The 25,076-nt window shown below is 40.3% G+C and overlaps 2 protein-coding genes and 1 pseudogene across 2 annotated transcripts; 1 reads left to right on the top strand and 2 right to left on the bottom strand.

The window, feature by feature from the left end:
- Positions 1 to 25,076, top strand: part of LOC130736722 (probable 3-hydroxyisobutyryl-CoA hydrolase 3) — a 68,352-nt pseudogene that overhangs the window by 33,478 nt on the left and 9,798 nt on the right.
- Positions 4,432 to 6,204, bottom strand: LOC130738524 (uncharacterized). Its single transcript, XM_057590518.1, has 6 exons — positions 5,996 to 6,204; positions 5,653 to 5,910; positions 5,385 to 5,567; positions 5,121 to 5,300; positions 4,924 to 5,013; positions 4,432 to 4,825 (listed from the first exon to the last, which is right to left on the bottom strand). The coding sequence occupies exons 1-6, from the start codon at positions 6,164 to 6,166 to the stop codon at positions 4,667 to 4,669; spliced, it is 1,041 nt and encodes a 346-aa protein (XP_057446501.1). The 5' UTR covers positions 6,167 to 6,204; the 3' UTR covers positions 4,432 to 4,666.
- On the bottom strand, positions 6,296 to 7,954 carry LOC130738525 (replication protein A 70 kDa DNA-binding subunit C-like). The gene is made up of 5 exons (XM_057590519.1): positions 7,592 to 7,954; positions 7,238 to 7,505; positions 6,892 to 6,988; positions 6,689 to 6,810; positions 6,296 to 6,584 (listed from the first exon to the last, which is right to left on the bottom strand). The coding sequence occupies exons 1-5, from the start codon at positions 7,739 to 7,741 to the stop codon at positions 6,316 to 6,318; spliced, it is 906 nt and encodes a 301-aa protein (XP_057446502.1). The 5' UTR covers positions 7,742 to 7,954; the 3' UTR covers positions 6,296 to 6,315.

Here is a 25,076-nt window from a genome sequence, read left to right as displayed (position 1 = left end):
ATTACACTTGGAAATCTGCACACAGAATTATAATCACACATATGGAGATTAACAGTCTCTATCATTTAAATATATTTACTATAACAACCTAGTCTAAATCATGGAAAGAGATAGATATTTTGGGGAAGAAAAAACATTTATACAATAGGAATAGATATCATCATTTATAATTATAACCATAAATTATCACACTTTCCTAGAGAATTCAGTAATTTACCAAAAGAAATAACTCCAACTCGAAAATTAGATATATAATGAAGAGTATAAGATGGGTATTCAGCATAGAGTATAGGAAATGAAGAAAGTATAAAAACTTACAAATTATTTAAAATAATAACGATAAAAAAAAACCAAAAACAGAAATCAATTATTTGATATGTAGTGATAAATTTTTTTGAAATCCAAAATAAATAACCTCTCAATGAAATACGGATAACATTGAGTTGAACATATATCAATGATTATTGAAGGAATGAAATATTGCAAAATTTAATGTGCATTTAAATTCCAGTTAACCTTTAAAACAAAAAATACACTTAAAAATAAAATATACTAAAAGAGTTTAAAACATGCCTCTACGTGGACCCCATATATTCATCATCTATTAAAAATTGAAAAATCATTGCAAGATATCGAACAAAAAAAAAATAAATTAGAAAATAAAGAATTTGAAAAAACTGAGTTATCAATTTAAAGATATTTCTGGGAAAAAGATTATATGCTCAATTGTTATATCCATTAGTTTGTTATACGAATAACAATAAATATAAAATCCTCTATCAAATACAACACTTATCATCTGGCAACCCATAATAAACACAATGGGGGATCCTTATAGTCAGTTCTGTTAAAAATCATAATGAAGGAGGATTTCTTAAATATCCCACACTCTGGAGGGGTGTTTGTATTCTTGACAATTTCTCTAATATGAATTGTTAATTAAAAAAAAGGATAATCTAGGATAATATATAAAGGGAATAGGGCGTTTTCCCTTCCAAAACATCTATATATATTTTAAATTTTAAACAATAGTCAGAAACAGGGCTATAGGTGATAGGCATGGATTTAAATTTTATGAAAAAATCATAAATCACTTAAATAGTAAAAAATTATAAATCACTTAAATAGTTAAAACAAAAAACAATAATTTTAAAGGTTTAACAGATCCATAAGGAGTAGTATATATTGGAAGTTGTTGTTGAGAAAATTATAATAAGATTTAATGTTATATCCATTAGATTGTTATAGGAATTACATTAACCTTAGAAGTTTCTATCAAATTTCCCCTACTCATATGCCATACAATGGAAAACATAGCCACCCAATTTAATACACGTTTTTTTTAATCCTATCCCTTTTTTCTTAATAAATATCCAACCTCATTATTTAATCCATTTGTTAAATTAATCCTTATTGAAAAAGATACTTTTAGAAGCACGTTATACAACATTTTTTCATGAATTGCACGCTTCAATTATCTATATATATAATTTAAACAATAATAAAAACCACATATTTGAATCTAGGAGTGAAAGGGGATTGAAGATTGGAATAAAATTGTAAAAAATATGAAAAGATTAAAACTTCTTCTTCATTCCATGAGAAGCAACATTACACATAATGCAAACATTCCTTGCAATTCTTCAACGTTAGAAGCACATAGATATGATACTTGATCAACACATCGATACAAACAACCCCATATTGAGAACACTCCAAAGTCTGATAACATAAACACAAATGTCAAGCCTAATTAGAAAAAAGGACTACGTCCTGACAATATAAACAATGCGGTTGAGAGCATTGGTGAAACGGAATCGGAGCCTATCACTTGCACCTATGTCGTTATAATCGCAAAAACTACTCCATCCATGTCCCATCCTTGCATTTCCGGAATTTGGGCGAAGGCTCATGTGAAATTCTCCTGGATATAGGTTAGGACCAACAAAATACCACTTATCAACCCCGGCTTGTCTGATATATGTAGCAGCATTTTCGGGGACAGGCTGCATTTAAAAAAAAAATATAGAATATGTATGAGATCAGAGGGAAGCTTTAGTATGAAACAAAGATGAAAAAACTATCTTTGGTAGATTACGAAATTCATATATCAACAAACAGTAAAAAAAAAAGAACTCACAACTTGATTTAATGAGAACCACTCGTGAGTGATCTGGGTATCAAATTCAAATTCATAGGTAGATTCCTGAACCACAGTTTGCTCAGGAACATCAAGATTCATTTCACCCACTTGAAACGAAAGTTGATCATCATCTGATAAAAAAATAGGTTCAGAAATTTCAGGAGGAGAAGTTGAAGGATTTCCCTGATACAAAGGAGGGCCTTGAGAGGACTGTCCAGCAAACCTAAAGTCAGGATAAAAGTCGAGAACACCAAGAGAATCAGTCTCATGATCCACGCTCCAATCGATAGGAGGAGGACCTCCAGGCACTTGTATTTCCTTGTGGCTTGAATCACGAACATCAATTTTGAAGATTGAATCATCAACCTCATGGAACCAAATTGTGCAATTCCCCTCCAAGTTGTAGTATTGCCTCAATTCATACCAACCTGTTGTTAGGCGAGGCCTTTGCTCATTCATGTTAAAGCCAACAGTATGTTGCTTCATTGCATCATCAATTAGAACCCATTGTGGCTTTAGCTTGTTGATATTTTTCCTCACGTAAGCAGGACTCAGTTCACCCTCCCTCTGTAAAAAGGCAAAATTAATAAGAGGAAGAGAATGGAAGAAAATGAGGAACATGGAAAGGATTTAGCAAACTTTGATTTACCTCTAAATAGCAACTTCTAACAGGAAAGAAACTCTTGTAAAAGAGGCGTGGATGGTTAACTGGATCCATAGCAAAATTTGGAAACAAAAAAGACTTTGAGAAATATGGAGAAGTTGTCATTGGAACGTATGAAGTAGAGAAGTTTATATAGAAGAGAAAGAGCCAAATGGCATGGTGGTTGAGTTTCCATGCAAAATGTGGAGGTTACACGTGTGTTAACCTATTGCACCCTTTCAAAAGAATATGATTGGGAATATGAATTTTGGCATTCAATCCACATTCAATGAGCAATGATTAGATTCAAGAACAAAACATCAGTTCACATATGAAAGGTTGGTGTAAAGGAAGGATTCTTTTGGTCTTCACGTGGCTACATACTTTTTTTTTGCTATCAATAGTTTTGGGAATGAGGAACTATAAGGCACTACCCAATTTAAAGAAGAAATTGGAAGTCATTAAAAAAAATTATAAACGGTTTTGGGAATCCAAAAGGATGAATAAGAAGATAGAAAGAAGTGGGTTATAATAAGGGACAACAGTTTTCAAAAATAATTATTGGAACTAAACAAAATTAAAAAAATTAATTTTATTTTTCTTCATAGGGTATTATAACCTAGAATCTATTTATATTTATAGAAAATATAAATATATTAACTTCCAAACAAATAAATGTTATAAAATTAACAAAAATCTGTTATGAATGGGAGATAATTCACGTTAAGGAAGGAGGGGGGAATAAGTTATTAACTAATCATATATTGGTGATAGATGAATCATTTTAAATTGGGGGCATATTTAAAATGAATTAAATATAAAATTCTATTTTTTTTTGTTACTTCTGAAAACAGGATATAAAAATCTATATACTAACAAACAGGTTTTGTGTAACATGAAAAAAAAAATGGATACCATCTAAGTAGATCAAACCCTTATTTTTAAAAGGGATACGTATATGTTATATTTTCAAAAAAATACGTATGCTAATTTTAAAATAAGGGATATTTCCAAAAAGATAGAAACAAATTAAGGAAGGAGGGGGGACTTAAGAAAAATAAATTTTATAATCGGAAATTAGGGAATTATATATAATGAAATACAAAAATTAGAGTTAAATAATATTAAACACTGTTATTACTTAGAAATTTTGACCAATAAAAAAAGAGAAATCTATTAACTCAAATTCGTATTTTGGGTTGTTGAGTTGTTATAGAAACTCAAAGTATTAAAATAATCCAATTTATCTTACATATGAATTCAATATCTCATAAACGAATTTCAATATTTCTAACTGAAATTGATATAAAGTAAAATTATGTGCGTGATATCCAATTTTGAAAAAAATATTATTAAGTTGATAACATTCATGTGGAAGGAAGAAACAACATCCAATCTTTATTTGATTTGATAATTCTTTAACAATTAAAAATAGCATTTGTCCTCACTGATCACACAACGTTAGTTTTTATTGAAACATAGCTTCAAATTATGATTTAAATTGATAATATCCTTAGCTGTTTGACAATATCAAAAGTAGATATTTTTTGCAATAATTTCATCGTTATACACAAAAAAAAATAACTCGTATGAAAAATACTAATGAAAGGTAAATATAACAAATGCTAATTAATAGATCAACTTATGGAAAAAGGGAACATTGCATAAGATAAACGGTGTATCCGATCATCGGATGAAAAAGTCAAGTACATCCCTTAGAGGGCAAAATTGAAAGGATCTTCAAAATGACAAACTACAAAATCATAATGAAAATTCGCATAACACCATCAATGGCTCATAGAGCCAACAAAAAACATCAAAAAACAAAACACTTTTGAATAGACATAAACTCTCTCAAATTTTCTCTTTCTTGACCATCTTCAGAGGCTTCTTGTTGTCAGAAATAGGATTTGCTTCAGGGCTAGGACGTTTAGCAGGAGGAGAATCATTGCTTTCCACATGAAGAGTTTCTCAGAATTCACATTGTATGGTAGGGAAGCTTTGATGATACCCTCCGTTTCAACATTAAGAGCTTTGTCCTGCAGTAAAAAAAAACAAAAATTGGATAAGATACTTATATAATATTAAAGGGTGTAACTAAAATCTTAATAAATTTCTCACATGAGATAACACAAACCTGAACATTCTTTTTAGAAGAAGCAGAAACGTTCTTTTTAGAAGCCACTGATTTCATTTTTTGTGGGACTTTGACCTCCTTATCATGAGCCTTCATTAGTGTAATATTAAACGTTAGAAGAAAGACAATATAATAAAAAATTAATAAGATTTAGATCCAACTCAAGAAACTAAAATTAGTAAAGGAAATTTCAGGACCAGATCATCGTGCTTAGCTGCTGAAAGCTCGGGATTTTCTAGGGGGGATGATCCATTAACACCACTAACTAATTTAGAAGAGGCTTCAATAGCAGCAGGTTCATTGATCAAGTTATATGGATCGCAGGCTGTAGAAGAACCACCGGGAGCACCATTCGAAGCCTTACAAACATCAAGACACTGTAATGGGAGAAGACAACACTATATTATATTAAGCAAATGTTCAAAAAATGCATTCAGAGTAAAACCAAATACGATTCTAACATCTTTTTTAGGTAGAATTTCTGCCTTTCCCTTGTTGGATTTCTTTTGGGTTTCGAACTGCATTTTCAGTTCAGAAACAGGAGCCAACACTATAGAACCTTCTCGACAACCTCTACTTATATCAGCAACAGGAGAATTGTTTGAAGAAAGCCCACCAGCAACATTAAAATCTTCATTAAGATCCTAATTTCATAAAAAAAGAAAATTAGAAAAAAGATCACAATAATGAAAGAAACAAAATCATAAAATCAGGTAAGATGTACAAAACCTTAGCAAAACTTGAAGAAGATCCTTGGCCAACACTCCCTGAGCTAGGAGTTGTTAAAAGCATATAGGGAGGAGAGCTTTCTAAGTGGGGATTTGCGTTCTTAAATTGGGAAATGACTTCAGGATCAGAACAAATTCTCTTCACCTTATAAGATGGCTCAAACCATGTGTTGGAACTATTGTCAACTTCAATCTTGAATAAAAATGACTTATCAATCAAACTCATAATCTCCGACGGAACCTGAGAATCGCTAGGGTCCTGGAATTGAAAATATAATTTAGTTAGAGAAAAAATAACACAAATTTAATTGAAAAGTAGTGGATTTAGGGATATATGAAATAACCTTATGGCATTTTTCAACCAATTCAGAACATGGCTTATTAAGAAGGTTGTTGGCCTCTTGATCAAATAAAACAAAGGTTGTCGAATCTTTAGCATCCATAACCCTCAAACGAATTTTGTATTTAGGAATTGCAGTAACAACATGGCGAACACAGGCTTCACAAAAGTACATGTCCTCAGCTGGGTACACCTTTTTGTTACACTTGCAAGCAGGGTAATACCAACTGTTGTCATCAGGAATGAATTTAACAGTGGCAAACACAACACAAACAGATTTCTGATGAAAAGAAATTAGAAAAAGTTAGGGAAATGGAAAAAACATTATAAAAAAAAACCAAACCAACAAATAAAAACAAAATAAAATAAACAATCCTCAGCCAAATCTTTAATCTGCTCAATGGTTTTCCCTTCATTTTGTTTTAGAAAATCCTCTGCTGGAGATAGTTTTGCCGAATCCTGAAGCTGGCAAATGACTTTAGCAGCAGGGCCATTAGTCTCAAAAAACCTTTCTCGAATTGGACCAGCTTCATCAATAGCAGGATTAAAAAGAATTTGGGTTGCCCCATACACGTTTTGAATGCTAGGCCTCCCTGTGAATTACAAAAAAAAGGAAGTTAGAATCTAAGGACGCCATACGAATTTAATTAAGGAGAATGATTTACAAAAGAACAAACAAACAAAAAAAAAAAAAAACCTTTAAACGGTTTTATCTTCGCAAATTGGACAACAACTACAGCGTTCGTCATATCCCCAGAAGCCAATTGCCCAACAATTTCATCCACATATTTTCCAAAAAAAGCTGCCTCGACACGAACTCTAATCAAAAGAGAAAAACTCAAATCAATAAACGCCACATAAGATAATTGAATCAAAATTATGGTACAAATTTACACATACCCTTCCTGTTCAATTTCTAGTGTGATCCTCTTTTGCACTTTACCATGCTTCTCAAACTCCTGCTCACCAGAGGAGCCAGTCAAGATACCTATGACATCTGGAAAAAATAAAACTTTTAGAGGACCATAACAACGTTTATATAATGTAAAAGAAAAACAAAATAAAACATAATAACAACAAAATCACAACGATTCTACAAATAAATATATTAACATAAAAAACAAAAATTGAAATAACAAAAAAATAACGTATAAAGATAACAAAAAAGAGCAACAATCAAATTAAGGGGAGAATAATTTATAGATTGAAAGAAGAATGAATAAAAAAATAAACAGATAAAATCTACCTATGAGGAAGGATGTGTCAGGATCCTTGAAGACAACATCAGATAGAGGCATGAAGGTAAAAGGTTTTCCTGTGATGGGGGTGTTAACCATAAGCCTAACACTGGTATGCATTTGAAAATTAACCTTGTATGGATGAGAGGTCGTCCTGAAATCACCGCCGTTCTCACAAACACCAAAAAATGATATCTGGTATACACGGCCCTCAAACAACTGATTCTTGAATCGGTAGACTAAAGTACGCCGGATTGAAGCATGTATTTTGCAGCCCTACATAAAAACAAAAAAGGACGTTAAAAAAATATTCTCAAAACATAAACCCATAAACATTGAGGAATATAGGGTAAAAATGAAACCTTGGAGTCCATCAAAACCATCTCCAACGATGAAGGGAGCTTAGATCCAGAGTAGCTAGGAGTAAACCACAACCTTACAACCTTCACAACAATGGCCCAAGTTTCTTTGGAAGCATCAATCTTGGACACATCATCAACTCTGAGAGACATCTTAAGAGGGAATGAAGAACAAATTATGAAGAGGAAAAACACTTAATTCAGAAGGGATTGTGGATGAGGGCATCACAACACAACTACTTATATAGAAGACTCTACATGGGTTGAAACCTTTGAATTTTCATTTCAAAATAAGAATTGGAAACAACAAAATGAGGGGGGATGAACAAACAATTATTGGGCACATATAGAGAAAATCAAAACACAAAGTCCCAATATTCATTAAAGGGGCGTGAACAAAAAATCAAGGAATGGAGAATGGAATGTTGAGCCAATAAATGGAAGATGATGAATTTGATATATATTGGGTTAATAAGGAATTCTCATTCTGTGTATAAACGTGAAGACATAATGGGTGAAAGAGAATAAAAGAAAGGAGATAAAATAGATGAATTTAAAATTAAATATTCTTTATTTTAATTACTTAGTGGGCGGTTTATATAATACATAGGGAATGTAGAAATACAAATAAAGGAGGTTGAATAATTAAATCATTTTCGAATCTAAATGAAAAAGGGACCGGATTCATAAAAGGGAGGATAAAGAGAGATAAAATCAATGAAGATTAATGTTAATTGTACATTGAAATTTGACCAACAATAAACACTCAATGATTCTATGCTTATGCCAAGATAATGGGGGAGACCAACTTAATGGAGATAGTGGAAGAAGAAGGAAAATGAAGGTTGGAGGAATAAAAATGAATATAATATTCATGGAGGGACACGTGTCACGTTGAGATGCAAAGGGGAGGGAATAAAATATTGCAAAATATTCAGGAGCTGAGGTTTTTGATAATGGCATGCTTGGAGTGTTACTGCTTTAATATATATATTGATGTATGTATGTATGTATGTATGTATACCCCTTTTATCGCATGCTCTTTGTATATCTATTATATTCCGTAAGTTGACCCTAGCGCCTTGCTTTGGTTGTATGTTTGTGTTTGGGCGGTCGGCCTGCTGCCAGACGTTCGACAGCTAGTTCGAGATGATTCATCTCTCGGGGAGGACCAGGAGCGTAACGATTACTACTAAACCATTCAGCGAGGACCCGGGCGAAATGCATGATCAGATGAGGGTCGATAGTAGAAGTGTAGGGTATGGGGGTATAGAGTCTTTTAAGGTCAGGTGTTATTGTTCTAGCTTTGACTAGTCGAGTTTATATTTGGGGCAGGGTAGGTCCCCGACACATTACTTTTTGTGTGGTTCTCTATCGTGGGGATCACAAAGAGTAGTCGGACATTAGGAGGTCTGGAGGAGGCCGTTTTGGGCTGACTCTCTCATGTTTTGGAGGACTGTACTTATAACTTCTCACTTGATTTATGGACTTGAACTTATTCTGCCTTCGGGCTCACTTTCTGTCACTTGCTGATACTCATGGCACTTAGGGGTTACAGCAGGGCTGTAATAGTATTGTAAATTAGTTTATGTTTATCGCGTCTTGGGTTGTGTCTCTATCTTTAAAGTTTCTTTATTTCAAAAAGAAAACAAACGAAAAAAAAATACCTGCTTTTCCGCTTTATTTTATTTTTGAGTTACTAAAGTGACACCAAAAAACCGGGGTGTTACAAGCATAGTCCACCATGAGGGACTTAACCATCCAGTCCAAAGTCCATGACGGTCCACTCTCAATATATTTCATAAACGCAAGAAATATACTCAAACAAGGCTCTGTTTGTGTACCGTAAACCAAGCAAGTTCATAAAAGTTTTTTTTTCCCACAAAATAATATTATTACATAATAACATATTGATAGTAACAACCCAGTGTATGGGTTGATCGAATTTAACATTATCCACGATAGAATTGATCCTAAAGAAAGGATAACAATGACAACAATAATGAAATACATTATCTTGGGATGAAATGCAACGAAAACGAATATTTCCTTCTCTGCTAGGGAATGGCATCCTTCTTCTTCAGCGCCGCCACCACCTAGCCATGGAGGCGCGAATGACGATTGCTCTGCTGCGTCAGGAGACGGCAAGGCGGAGGAAGATGAGGTGGAAGGGGGTGAAGAGAAAGGGTCGCGCAAGAGTGGAGGGTCTTCTCCGAAGAGCTCTACGATGTTCATCGATGGCATCTCAGAAGCGGTTGGATATCCTCAGATTAGGGCTTTGTTTGGTCAAATTGGAAGGATAGGAAAGGTGTTTGTTCAACGTTATTGCAAGATTGGCAGGAGCTTTTGATTTGGCTTTGTGCATTTCCTTTCGAGGGCCCATGCCGAGGCGGCGGTGCGGCGGCTTAACAACTTCAAGGTTGGGGGAACTCACCTCTCGGTGATGGTGGCGAGATACCCATTAGTGAGGGGTTCGTTTCCTTAGAAGTTGGATTTGGGGATTTTTGTTTCAAAGCAGAGTGAGGCAGAGTTGCAGAAGAATTCAGCTAAGGTTGTTCAGTCATCTCCTTCTTCTCTCTCGTGGCGTGATATCTTTGATGGAAATTCTTGGTCGGTTCATGATCGTGTATTGCTGTCGGGGGAAGATTGGTTTCTTACAGGTTTGGGGAGAGGGAGCGAGGATGATCACAGTGTTCTAGTGGCCTTTATTTTTCCTGAGATTGAATCTACTGGTCATTCTTTGGAGGTCCATTTGTTTGGGTCGGAGACACCCAAGGTCCCGGACGCTGATTTGTTTCCTGAATCTTTGTCTAGGATGGTCAGGGTGATGGCCTTTGCTGCACAGTCAGGCGATGTGTTGGAAGACGGTGGTGTCGAGCTTCTACGTCCAGCGTTGGATCGAGGCGTGTTTCCCCTACCACCATGACTCTGCTGTGATTTTACTCTGAGTTTTTATGGGGTTCGTGTGCTTTCTTCTCATATTCGCTAGGCTGCCACGGTGAGCTTTCTTCTCATATTCGAACTTTGCCTTGGGTAGTGAAGGCTCCTTCCTAGTGGGCCAGTGTGAGGGAGGCTATGGAGACTATGTTGGATGGTGCAAGCCCGCGCAATGATCCTCTTGACGTTACCACAACATTTTCTTTGGAGGACGATGTGGGCGGGTCTACTGATTTGCCTAGTGAAAGGGTTGTTCGTGATCAGGGGTCTGATTCTGCTGATGTTTACAAGCTTCCTAAGAGGTGAGGTCGTCCTAGAAAATCCGGTGGAGGCTCTTGTACTTTTGATCTTTGGATCGTTTCTAGAGAAGGGATTATCATTGGTAGTCGGCGGCGCTTCCTCATCCTCGAGGGTGGCCCAAGTAGTTGAAGAAGTTGGGGCTGGATGTTGGTAGTTGTTCTTCTGATCTTGTGGTGGGTGAATTGAGTAATCAGTTGATGATTGTTGAATCTCTGACTCCAAAGGGGCCTCTGGGGGTTATGACGAGGGCGAGGGCGGCTTTGGCAATTGGAAAACGTTTTGGGATGGTATATGATTGTTCAGATGAGGTTACCCTTCATGGCATTACAGAAAACATTAGGTCCCGTAGGTTGAGGTCCGATTGATTGTTTGGCCGTTTCCGGCGTGCTTAGATCTTTTTATAGGAGTATGTTTTGGTTGGTTTTTGGTGGGTTTTGGCCTGGATATTTTTTCTTTGGGGCTGTTTATTTCGTGTGATGATCAGATTTTTGGTGTACCAACCTTCATTCACCTCTGTATTTATTCCTGCTTGGTTCGCCAATGAGTTTTTATATAGTAATTCCATTTTTCTGTAAAAAAAAAACAATAATGAAATATATTTATATCAAGCATTAAATGAGTTTTTTGTCCTTGTAAATGTTGGGTTGTTTAGATTTTATTTTCTTGTAGAAGAAAAGTCGTATTAAGATCTTTTGGAATAGAAAAATGTTTGATTTTGGTCATTGCCTGAATTTGTTTTAGGAAAAATGCTCAATGTCAAATGAGCACTTACGTGGCATGCCTACGACACTTGCCATGCCAGGTTACACAATGAGTTACTAACTAGTCATTGTGGGATTCAAAGCAAATTTTAAAGGGACCAAAAACTTAGTTAGCCTATAAAACTATATTTTCTCCTCCACTCAAGCAACTTCCCTCACTCCTTAATAGATTCCACCATAACCACCTACATGAAAGCTCTAATTTTGAAAACAACTAAAAAAAGATCAAGCTAAATTTCAAAGTTTTAATTTTTAAAATAAGAAGGATAGAAGATCCATCATCCTCTACGAAGATTTCACCAAAACACCATAGATTCAAAAACACAAAACCAAGCTCATATGCCTGTTACTCACAAACCAACATCCATTGGATTGAGAGCCTAACCACAACAACCCAAATAGAGACAACTGAGCCATAAACTAGCCCACTTCCCAACCACCAATGTGGCCTTGCCGCTTTCGCACTGCACTGAAAACCACCATCAACAACATCTAATCAACCCTCCAACCACTATACAAAGCCCAATCAAGACTGGTTTTTCATTATAAACACATGCACACGTAATTAAAAGCAAATGCACTCTATTGCAAAAGTAATATAGGAATCGAAATCCCAGTTATCGAACCCTAGAGACCAAGTAAGAACTAACTCTAGAGGAAAATTATTGTTTAGGAAAATAATATTTTAAGATGGTGGTTGTGATTATTTAGGTGAAATAGTAAGTGATTAATGCACAATAACAAATCAGATTAAAGAAGCCTCGAGACTGTTAAGGATTTGAATATTCAACCAATTTTATATATGTTATTCCTAGAATCCTATATGAACCAACTCTGTCTCTCAAGTATCAACTACGTCGCCAGGCTGTAACTCAACTAATTACCTAAGGATACTATCTTCCATAACCGTCATGCAGGTGTAATTGCTTCAACATAAGTTATAATATAGAATCTATCTAGGAGATGAGTTATTATTAATTCTCAAACTTAAAGATTCTTTTGGTTCTATAGACTAATTATCAACCAAGAATAAACTAGCCTAATATTGATATGGGTAATTACTTAGTATAGGACTAAGCTCATATATAAAAGATTATACACATTGAAAACGGAAACTAAAACAATAATCATAACTAAAATCTGGGTTCAAATTATCTTCTACATTGCAACATTGAGAGAGATGTTTATCTACTCATGATACAAAGATAAATCATCATAGTCCTAGAAAATAATATCATAGCAAAGAAAGAAGAGTAAAAATACTAATCCTCCAATGTCTCTATCGGAGCCCTTTAGGAATCGTCTCTGAATTCTAACTCTAAACTCTACTTCCTTAGCCTATACTACCTTCTCGGCACGTATATCTCTTTTGGGTCTTCTCTTGGTCCCCTTTAATTAGAAACACAATAGGGTTCACAACCTACTTTCTATCCAAAAATATGCATGGTCGTGGCCAGAATAAGGCTCAATTTTGGCCTCAAATAAGTTACAACGGACAAGCCTCGAGGAATTTATGATAATGGTAAAATAATTAACTAAGGACGACCGTGAACTTAGGGTACGTGCGACTGGGCCTCTTAGTCAGCACACGAATCTTCACAAACAACTATATTTTTATTTATTTATTTATTTTTTATCTTTTCCATTTTCCACTTATGACCTGCCTATTGCACATTTTTAACATGAAACATGGAAGTTATGCAAAGTTAAGGAAATATTTAGGCACAAAACAATATAAAAGCCATAGTAAAAAGTCTGCAAAATAGATGCGCATCAACGCCCCTTTGGCTTTGCCCCAAATGTTAGCCTCTCTCTTCCAGTCATCCAGAAAACCAAACCTCCATCCACCTCGACCTCCACCGACCCCTCCTATCTTCATCCTCTTTTGACGTAGTCGCTAAGGTAGTTAACAAGCGTTTTGAGGGTCTCGTCACCACTGAACCAAGGCGATTAAGGGAAAAAATAGGTTTCGCACTGGCACACTTGAAAGTCGTCTGGTTCGAAACCTTGACACAAGCGTGCTGAAATCGATGAAGCTCAAGTGCACCCTCCATTATTATGTTTTCTCTACTTTAAACCCTTGTGGAACAACTATAAAGAACTTGACTAGAGACTAAAGAGAAGGGTGTGTTGGGGAGGGAAGAATTTTGAAGAAAAAGCAAAGGAACTTCCCATTTTCATGCTTGTCTTTTGCTGCATGAAACGATGAGGCCATGTCACTTCCCTCCTATCACTTATAATTCTATGGCTTGTTATTAACCCGACCACACCCTTTTCCTCTTCTAAGAATTTCACATGCCTTTTGCTTTCCCCATATCCCTCCAAGAGGGACAGTGCCTTCGCCTCTTCTTATAATTTCATGTGGCTCTTTCTTTCCCCATTTCTCCAATTCATGTTGTTAAATTTATGTTATAGGGCATCAATTTTAGTGTGGAGGGGTTATGTTGGCGATGGAGGGAAGCTATAATCCAGGTTGTTCTTGGGTTGAAACACCCTTTATACTTCCTATGATTGAATTGTTTGGCTTAGAAAAAAACAGGATGTTGCTATAGTTTTGGGGCGGTGGGTTTGCAGGTGTGAGGACAGGAGAGGCTGTGCTTGATTTTTGCTGGTGACACGAAAATGAAGGAAGAGGAAGATCATGTGTCCACGTAAGATTCATTAAATGATGTGGACAAGACCACATAAGCACTCACCGTACACATAATCATTTTGTTTGTGCTCAATTTCAGATGGAGTAAATGGTCACTTTGGTACTCGAAAGTGCGAGGCGCTGTCACATTAGTCCCTTTATGAATTTTATTCATCGCGTGGTCCCTGAATGTGGGAAACGTCATTCATATTAATCCTTCCGCTAAAAAAAAAAAACTTAACAAACGTTACCTATTTCCTTTTTTAAGCTGAAAAATTATTAAATTAAATTAAAATAATAAATTAACTAAAAGCTCAATTAAATAAAACACAAAAAATCCTAACCACTAGCCATCGCCATCGTTCTTCATCATCTTCACCATTCCTTCCATCACAACCCAATCCCCCACTGCAAAGTCCATCCCCCACCCCTACCTAAACTCATTTCTCTCTACCTAAATGAGATTTCCAAACCCGCATATCTGAGTAGAGATTTCCAAACCCATTGAAAAGCTTCAATCTTTTCGTCTTTTGGTTTGATGTTTCAATCAAACCTTTTTCCTCACCACTACAGAACCTAGGTCAGAGTGTGTGAAGAGGATTGTTTCGTGCTAGAACATATAGAGGGAAGGTAGTACCCAAAGTGTGAGGAAAGTGATGTGAATGCTTAGAGAGAGAAACTCTAACCGCTTAGAGAGAGAAAATATAACTGAATTTCAATGCTATTATTTCTCAAATGAGCTAAGAGTCCTTTACAATTGGTATTCCCCTCCTATTTATAGAGGTGGAGTTGGGCTTTGGCGCCTCTATCCTATCCAAACGGGCCAGTTGGGCCTCGGGAAGGGAGGCCCAAGGTCATGGCGCATCCCCCGCCCAAGGTCAGGTCTCCTGGGCGAGGGACCCTGGGGTGTCGCCCAGTCCACAAGTCCACAAGACACCGAGCTCGAAGCATGAGATCTAAGTGTGTCTTTAAGTAAGAAATAAGGCGAGATCCCTTAAGGATACTGATTAAACTTAAAAACTTAAAATCTAGAAGTGAAGAACAATGGCCAACATGGCCTGATATATAGAGCCTTTTAGAATCAACACTTTTGGACCTCCAGCCGCGCCCTCTTCTTCTGGGCGACCCAAGTCCACAAGCAGGCTTGTGGCGACGGCTTTTAGTCTGCCCGCCTCAGCATAGTTATGCACGTGCCTTGAATCGTGACACTCTGTCGCGTGGTGTGTCCATCCCACGCGTCGAGCCTTGAAAGGACGCCAATGGTCAGTGAATCCACAGAATCTCAACCGCTACCTTTGACATTTCCCTTCCAGTCACGTCACAACTTTGACAATTTGAATTTCAATCAACCGGCAGCAAGCGTTGCAGCTTTCACTCAATGCGGCACCCCCAATGTTCCAAAATCTATGCCACGTATCCCGAGGCAATCATTCCACCTTTGTCATGATGGGGCACGATTTCCCAAACGTTTCTTATCCTAACTTTTAAATTCAACTTCTTTCTCTTACTTGCTACCACAGCCTTGCAAAGTTACTCAAGTTATTACCCCAGCACCTTCTCCTCTTCCGTCTCAGCTCCTTTATGCAAAAGATGACTCCTCAACGCCGCACCAAAGGATCCTCTCGACTCCAGAGCCCCGCCCAAACATCCCGCGCCCCGGCCATTCCTCCCCCGGCCGGGGGACTTCCCCTTAAAGAAAATGAGAAAAATGCATTCTGCACCAAGTCCTTTCCACCCTCCCTCCGTCTGCCACCCGAGAACCCACTCTGAAAGCTATCTGCCAACCCTCTGAGTTGTCCACCGATAAATCCATCGCCGAGTTAGCCCGCCAGGTCGGAGGGTTATGCCACGAAAAGTCCCTCGAGGATGTCCTTATCACCAGCCGAGGCTTGAGCATCCGTCGCCCTTGGAAGTGCCGCACACTCGAACAAGGCGCGAAAGAGCCCCACTTCTTCTATGTTTACGAGTACTTCTTTCTTGATCTAGGGATCAAACTACCTTTCTCCCCTTTTCTTTGCCAAGTTTTGAGGGAGATCAACGTAGCTCCAAGACAACTTCATCTGAACGCCTGAGCTTTCATTCGATGCTACGAGATTTTGTGTAACGCCGTCAACCTCGAAGCCAAAACCTCCCATTTCTTTTATTTCTACGGTGTGGAGCCGAGATCCTTGAAAGCCGAGACTCCCGGGTGGGTCTCCCTGAAGTCTCGAACGGGTCGGCAGCGTCTCCAACTTTATAAGAGCAATATCAAGATGGGGCCCGGACGCCGATATTTTCGCATAATCGTGCACCCCTCTTATCCTGAAGCTTTCACACGCCGGGATGGGACTGCTTCATTCCTTTTTTATTGAACCGAGGATCCCCGCGACGTTCCTCCGCCACCCGACACATCACTGAATAATGAAGATAAAGCCATCCTCGGCTTCCTCGCCATGTTCCCCATCCTTGAATGCTCCCAGTTGCTCGAAGCCGCTCGTGAAAACACACTCCACACCCTCCTAGAAGGGATTGACTTTACTGTGGCCGCGCTACAACGCGCCTTAACTGCCGATTCGCTCGAGTTTCCTCCTGTTTTCAATACCCAGGTGAACTAGAGGAAACGCGTCATCACCGATTCTGACACCGAGGTTGCCGCTCTCCCGCCAAAGAAGGTCAAAAGATCTTCTTCAATTGACCCTGATCCAGGTGTTGATGGGTCTGATGAGGCTACACCGGGCGTCGCCCTATTGCCCACAACTGACGATCTGGTTCCTGGATCCAATGATGATGTCGTTCCGCCTTCTCCCCCGAAGAGGTCCCAGAAATCCAAAAAGGTTAACCCCGATCCAGCGGGAAAATCTGGGGTCGAGACTTTCTCGCCCCAGAAGTTAAAAAAGAAGAAAAAGAAAGGTAAGAAACCTCCAGCTGGCGAAGCACCTGCCCCACACCTGGCGGGCGAAGAGGCTTCGAAGCCCTTGGGCGGTGCTGAGTCTTCACCTTGCCCAGAGGGAGTTTCCGCTGGCCAACAATTCCTGAAGATTCTCCCCAGATAATTCCTTCCTCCGGTCAAGTCGGGGCGGACTCAGCTGGAGTATCATTCGCCCGACCGGTGAGCCCTCAGGACGAAGGTGCAAGCCCCCAAGCGTCGCCAGTCTGTTGTCCCCCCAGTCCTGAAATCAACCATGCTACTACTGGCGATCAAACGAGATTTTCACCAAGCCAACAACCTTCCACCATCGACTTCATGTTATCCAACGCCTTTCTCGGCAACATGAGAGCAGCTGAGATTCCTGACCTTGACATCTGGACTGGGCGGGACATAAAGGATGTTTATGCCCGCCCAAAATGAACAATAACTGACCGAAGACATCCATGGCGGGAACAATGACACAACGAGCTTCTTTGCCCGTCCTTAGGTGGACCCACGAGCCAGCTGGAAGATTCCTTTGGATTTGTCTTATATGTACAGGGATTTGGACCCTGATTGTCAGGCCCAAATATAGGAAAAGTCCATGTCATGATTTCACCCTCTATAAAAGGGAAGGTCATCAGCTTGTACGAAACAACTTTTTCAGCATTAATGAGAATATTCCTTTTATGATATTTTTGCCATTTTGAGTGCTCTGCTAGGGTTTACTTTCTGTCATTCTCTTACGTAAGCTTTCCCTAGTACAGAACATTGGCGCCGTCTGTGGCTCTAACCTAGATCTTCCAGTGACGCAGAAGGCAGGAGTTACGAGCCATGGAGACTCCTTCATGCGGCGTGGGCCGCCGTGATCATCGCCGACGCGGTGGTGGTCGACACGGCGGCCGCGGCGGCGAACGGGACAACAATCGTCCTATACTGCACGAGCAAGAGCAGGAGGCTTCCTCGGAGGGGGTCCACTCAGTGGCGCCGTCGCCGGTGTCGCTGATGAATGCAGTTCCGGGAAGACCTTCAGATCTGATAGCTAAATCAGATCCAGGCGTTAGGCGGCGATCAACGCCACCCGACTATGTGAACTTAGAAGACCTTAAAACCAGTGCTCCACGGAGAACGCAGGAAGCAGTGACGGGTATCACGCCTGCGGCTTTGCAACAAATGTTAGCTACTTTGCAGAAGGTGCAATCCCAAAACGAGCAGTTACAAGCCCAAGTTGAGGCAGAGGACGTAGTCGAATTTCAACATTTTGTTCCAGCCATCACCAAGGTAGACATACCAAAGCACCTACAAACCATGACATTAGACGCCTTCTCAGACGACTCTGATCCCATGGAACACCTGAGATATTTTAACACAAAAATTGTGATTGGGGGGCAACGGATGCAGTGAAGTGCAGATTATTGCCTTCAACATTCAAAGGCATGGCGATGCAGTGGTTCATCAGACAACCGCCTTTCTCCATTAACAATTTTACTGATCTGTCTACCAAGTTCCTGACTCAATTCTCCGCCAATAAAACCACAAAAGCAACGATGTTTGATCTTATCAGCATACATCAGCAGCTAGGGGAGAAGTTAAAAACTTACATGGCACGCTTCAGCAAGATGGCGGTTCAGCTGGAGGAGGATAACCCGGATGTATGTTTGGCGTCTTTAAAAAATGGTCTTCGGGCGGGAGACTTGAATCGGGACTTAACAAGGCGACCCGCGAAGGACATGATGGATCTTCGTGCTCGTGTTCAAGAATTCATATTAATTGAACAAGATGACCAGAAAAAACAAGAAAGAGAGGAAGGACGCAAGCAGGCCCAATCCGGCGGTGTTTCACAGGAGAAACCCAAGGCGGGAAAGGAAACCAGGATAGCACAAACCCCGCGTATGTCAAGACCTGGACCATATCAAAACTCCAAACCCGGATTTCAAAATACATGGCACAGAAATTCCCAAGGTCCCACGGCAGCCTCAACTGGTCAGCATGGAGCCTCGCCAGCTCCAGTTCCGCTTACTAAGTTGAATGCTCCCTTAAGTACCATTTTAAAAGCAGTTGGGCAGACAAATGTTGTGCAATATCCCCCACCGCCCCGGCGGCCACCAGCCAATGTGGATACAAATAGATGGTGCGAGTACCACAAAGCATTGGGGCATACCACGGATAATTGTTGGAACTTGAGGCGGGAAATTGATCGCCTGATTAAGGCTGGCCATTTAGCAAATTTTGTAAAAGACACAACAGCACCAGAAACCGCCAAGATAACACAAGGGGACAAAGGCAAAGGAAAGGAGATAATTGAAGAGTTGGGCGATCCTGTTGGGGAATGCTCGTCTATTGCAGGAGGATTCGGTGGGGGTGCAATTTCAAGCAAGGCTAGAAAGCGTTATGTCGCGGCAGTACACTCAGTACATAAGGCGTACGAAGGCGAGTGTTGGGTGAACCACTCTCCTATTATATTTACCCCTCAGGATTTTGCGCATGTGATCCCTCATGACAATGACCCAATTGTGGTAACAATCAAGGTTAACAATTACATGACAAAGAAAGTGTTTTTAGACCAGGGATCCTCGGCGGATATCATTTATGGAGATGCCTTTGATCGCCTGGGGTTAAAGGAATCAGACTTGAAGCCATATAATGGAACCTTGGTGGGATTTACAGGGGATCGTGTCAATGTGCGGGGATACGTGGAAATACCAACTGCCTTTGGAGAAGGAGAGTTCGTTAAGAAATTTCAAGTGAAGTACTTAGTCTTGGCGTGTAGAGCCAATTACAATGTCCTCTTGGGGCGAGACACCCTCAACAAGTTATGTGCGGTCATTTCAACTGTTCACTTAACTGTCAAGTATCCAGCCTGCAATGGGAAGGTCGGGATACTGCGCGTAGACCAGAACGCAGCAAGAGAGTGTTATCTAAGAAGTGTGGCGCTCTATGGGCGAAAGGCCGCCATGGAAAGCCATCGAATTACAGAAATCTTTCCACAAGAAGGATTCAGTTTAGACCCAAGAGACGATGCTGATGAATTTCGCCCACAACCTCTGGAAGAAACCAAGCAGGTGCAAGTCAAGGATAAGTTTTTAAAGATTGGCAGCAGTTTAACAAAGGAGCAAGAGGAAAGATTGATCACCCTCTTGGGCAATAATTTGGATCTCTTTGCATGGACCATTAATGATGTACCAGGGATTGACCCCAATGTGATCACCCACAAACTGGCCATACGACCAGGGGCGACACCAGTCATCCAGCCAAGGCGAAGAATGAGTGATGAAAAGAATTAGGCTGTACAATTAGAGACTGAGAAACTAATCAAGGCTCGATTCATCCGTGAGGTGCAGTACCCAACTTGGCTCGCCAATGTTGTGATGGTCAAAAAGGCCAATGGGTGTGCACGGACTACACAAGCTTGAACAAAGTGTGTCCCAAAGATTCGTATCCACTTCCTAATGTTGATAAGCTTGTGGATGGAGCTTCCGGAAATGAACTTTTAAGTCTCATGGATGCTTACTCAGGCTACAATCAAATTATGATGCATCCTTCTGACGAGGAAAGTACAGCATTTATGACCAATCAGGCGAATTATTGTTACAAGACAATGCCTTTTGGTTTGAAGAACGCAGGAGCTACGTACCAACGACTCATGGATAAAAATTTTTCAAAACAATTAGGCAGGAATATGGAGGTATATGTGGATGATATGATTGTAAAGTCCGCCAGGGCTGGTGATCATGGCGGTGATCTTAAGGAAGCATTTGCTCAATTAAGAACGTATCAAATGAAGTTAAATCCTGAGAAGTGTTCTTTTGGGATCCAGGGGGGGAAGTTCCTGGGATTTATGTTAACGTCAAGAGGAATAGAAGTGAATCCTGATAAGGGGAGGGCGATCTTGGAAATGAAAAGCCCAACAAGTGTAAATGAGGTTCAACGTTTAACTGGACGAATGGCCGCCTTATCACGTTTTTTGCCAATGGCGGGTGACAAAGCGGCCCCATTCTTCACATGTCTAAAAAAGAATTCAAAGTTTCAGTGGACAGAGGAATGCGAACAAGCTTTTACCAAGTTGAAAGAAACATTAGCAACGTTACCAGTACTCTCCAAGCCAATGCCAGGCGTTCCCTTAATACTTTATTTAGCAGTCACTAACAAGGCGGTGAGTACGGTGTTGCTCCAGGAAGAAGGAAATAAGCAGAAGGTTATATATTTTGTGAGCCATACTTTGCAAGGGGCGGAATTGCGGTACCAGAAAATTGAAAAGGCGGCTTTGGCAATTTTGAAAACAGCAAGGCGCCTCAGGCCTTATTTCCAAAGTTTCCAAGTCAAAGTTAAAACTGATGTTCCCTTAAGGCAGGTACTCCAGAAGCCTGATTTATCAGGGCGATTGGTCAGCTGGTCAGTTGAGTTATCAGAATATGATATACAATATGAGCCGAGGGGCCAAGTCACAATCCAAAGTTTGATCGACTTCGTGGCGGAATTAACGCCCACGGAAGGCGAGAAGACTCAAGGAGAATGGGTCCTATCTGTGGATGGATCCTCCAATAACACTGGAAGTGGGGCTGGGATAACTATTGAAAGTCCAGATAAAATGATCATCGAACAATCTCTAAAATTCGAGTTCAAGGCGAGCAACAATCAATCCGAATATGAGGCTCTGATCGCCGGCTTAAGGCTAGCCATTGAGTTAGGGGTCCAGAAGTTATTCATCAAAGGAGATTCGCAGTTGGTGGTTAAACAGGTGAAAGGCGAGTATCAGGTGAAGGATCCGCAACTTTCCAAATACTTGGAAGTGGTGCGCATATTAATGATGGAGATCAAAGATATTAAAGTAGAGCATGTCCCGAGGGGTCAAAATGAGAGGGCTGATGTGTTAGCAAAATTGGCAAGCACGGGGAGATTGGGCAATTATCAAACAGTCATTCAAGAAACCCTGCCTCGCCCGAGCATCGATTTGGTAGAAATAAAGTTAAAAGCAGTAAAGTCAGTGATTGAGGGCGAGCCTTCCTGGATGGAGTCAATCAAGATCTTCCTAGAGAACCCATCAAAGGATGATGATCTGAACACGAGAGCAAAACGCAGGGAGGCCAGTTTTTACACATTGGTGGATGGTGAGTTGTATCGGCGGGGAATTATGTCTCCTATGCTCAAATGTGTTGATACTAAGGATGCCCCGGGAATAATGGCGGAAGTCCACGAAGGAGTGTGCTCCAGTCATATCGGTGGGCGATCCTTGGCAGTAAAGGTTTTAAGAGCAGGATTTTACTGGCCTACAATGAAGAAGGACTGTTTGGAATATGTTAAAAAATGTGAAAAATGTCAAGTCTTTTCTGACTTACATAAGGCTCCGCCAGAAGAATTAACAACTATGATGTCGCCTTGGCCATTCGCTATGTGGGGGACTGAAATTTTAGGACCATTCCCAGTAGCAAAGGCTCAAATGAAGTATATCATTGTGGCGGTTGATTACTTCACCAAATGGATAGAAGCTGAAGCAGTGGCGACCATCACAGCCGCTAAGGTCAGGAACTTTCTGTGGCGAAGGAGTGTTTGCAGATTTGGGGTCCCCATGGCGTTAGTAATGGACAACGGAACCCAATTTACAAGTAGTGTTACCCGGGAATTTTGTGCAGAAATGGGAATTGAAATGCGATTTGCCTCGGTAGAACATCCACAAACCAATGGACAGGCTGAGTCAGCTAACAAGGTTATTTTGAAAGGCTTAAAGAAGAAGCTGGATGAAGCGAAAGGGCTTTGGGCGGAAGAATTGCCAGGCGTCCTATGGGCGTACAACACCACTGAACAGTCAAGCACGAGGGAAACCCCATATCGTTTGACTTATGGAACTGATGCCATGCTCCCTGTGGAGATTGCCAACCGAAGCTGGCGAGCGGCTCAGTTTAATGAGAATGACAATGGGGAAAATCTGATAGCAAATCTAGTCATGCTGCCTGAGGAACAACGGGAAGCGCACATAAGGAATGAGGCGGGAAAAGTAAAGGTCGCAAGAAAGTTTTCAACAAAAGTGGTGCCAAGAACGATGAGGGTAGGAGACTTAGTGCTCCGAAAAAATACCATACCTGATAAACACAACAAACTGTCGCCCAACTGGGGTGGGCCCTATAGGATTATAGGCGATGTGGGAGGAGGAGCTTATAAGTTGGAACAACTTAACGGTCAAAAGGTTCCACGAACATGGAACGCCTCTCATCTGAAGCAGTATTTTAGTTAAAAGAAACAACAAAGGTGAATGAAGCCGCACTCTTTTTTCCTTTCTTTGGAGAGGTTTTTAATGAGGCGGCATGTGAAAAGAATGAAGGGACAATTGTTCCCATGTATGAAAAAGTAATGAAAAGATCATTTCAACAGAGTTGCTTACTTTTTGATTTATATTACGAGTTTATGCAGTGCAAATCGTACCAAGGTATACAATACCGCGAATAAACCTTTCGAAATAAGAAAGTATCGCCATCAGATGTAAAAGCCTTGGCAATTCTAGTGGCCACTAGAAACCAAGCCTCGTCGAAAAATCGGCTAAGGTATATAGACCAAAATAAAAAGAAACTCAATAAGCAACAACTTCAAGATAACAACAGTTGAACTCAAACAAATTTCATTAAAAATAAAGAAGGGGCGAGGCCCATACATGACTTAAACAAAAAGCAAAAGGGCGAAGCCCAAAAGCAAAATTTTGACTTAACAAAATAAAAACAATCTAAATTCAAGCCAGGTTCTCATTGTTGGCGTTGTTGTCCTGGCTTGCAACAGCTTGAGGGTCTTCCTTCCCTTGATCCTCATTCTTGTTCTGGTCATTCCCATCCTCGCCATTCTCTTCCTCAGGCTCACTGTCAGAATCAAACTGAGGAAGAAGGTCGAGGCCAATGTCATCATCGCCAACTACTTGACCATCTTTGATCTCCTTCAGATATCCTATGCGGGAAAGATCAAAGCCCGGTTCAAGCACACTTATTTGCTCTTTGGCCGCCAGAAAGCCTTGAGAAAATTGGAGGGAGGCACGCCCTAAAATGGAAGCATTCAGGCGTTCATACTTCTTCTCCAGTCTTTGGCACTTGGCCTGAACAGCAGTGTGTTTGTCGTTGATGGCTTCTTTCAAAGACTTGGTCTTCTGAAGGAGCACGTTAGAAGCCTCCAAGTCATCAATTAACTTAGCGCACTTCTCCTCAGAAGATTTCAGATTTTTGTGGACGGTCTCAGCATCGACCTTGGCTCGCTCATATGCAGTCTTATAATCGGCCGCCTTCTTCTCAAAACTATTCTTGGCCGATATCAATTCCTTCACACACTGAGCCATTCCCGCCACAGTACTGGCGGCAGAAAGTGCATGAAAGATTGCCAGGGAAGCAATGTTGGGGGGGGCCTTGACCGGAAATATCCTTGTGAATCCGGTTGTCAAAAGTGCGGGTCATGAAGTCCAACCCGTTGAAGTGAGGATCGGATAAGCTCAGCAAAGGGGGAGGAGCCTCGCCACCAATGGCTGAGCTAGGGCCAGCTTGGCTAAATGGAGTTGGCGGGCGGTTGATCAGCATGCTTGAATCCTGGTGGGGTGGCGGGACATTTTCATTTCCCTTCTTTTTCTCCGCAGGATGACTTTTGGAAGCCAAACCGGCTGGATCGAGAGTGGACTGGTGAAGAGGTTTGCCACCAGCAGCGCCTGAAGTTCTTTGGCGCTTAGGGTCCCTGACGTTATCAGAGCCCGAAGCACCCTCATTCTTCTTCTTTTGCTCAGCTTCGGCGGCCCTTTTCTTCGCCGCCGCAGCAGACTGGGCGAGGTATTCCTTCATCTTGATTGGGTTTGCGTCAACCTTGCTTTTTCCCATCGTAGCTGCATGAAAAGCATCAATTAGACGAGATACATGAACAAAAAGAAAAACAAGTTATGTGCAAAGATTATAAACTTACTAAAAAATTGATCTAAAGTGCCGGATTTCGACGCCTCAATCAAGTCATGACCAG

The sequence above is a fragment of the Lotus japonicus genome, chromosome 2 (assembly GCF_012489685.1).
Source record: "Lotus japonicus ecotype B-129 chromosome 2, LjGifu_v1.2".
Classification (NCBI taxonomy): Eukaryota; Viridiplantae; Streptophyta; class Magnoliopsida; order Fabales; family Fabaceae; genus Lotus; species Lotus japonicus.
The sequence above is the reverse complement of the archived record's forward strand: the minus strand, read 5'-3'. Positions and strand labels throughout refer to the sequence as shown.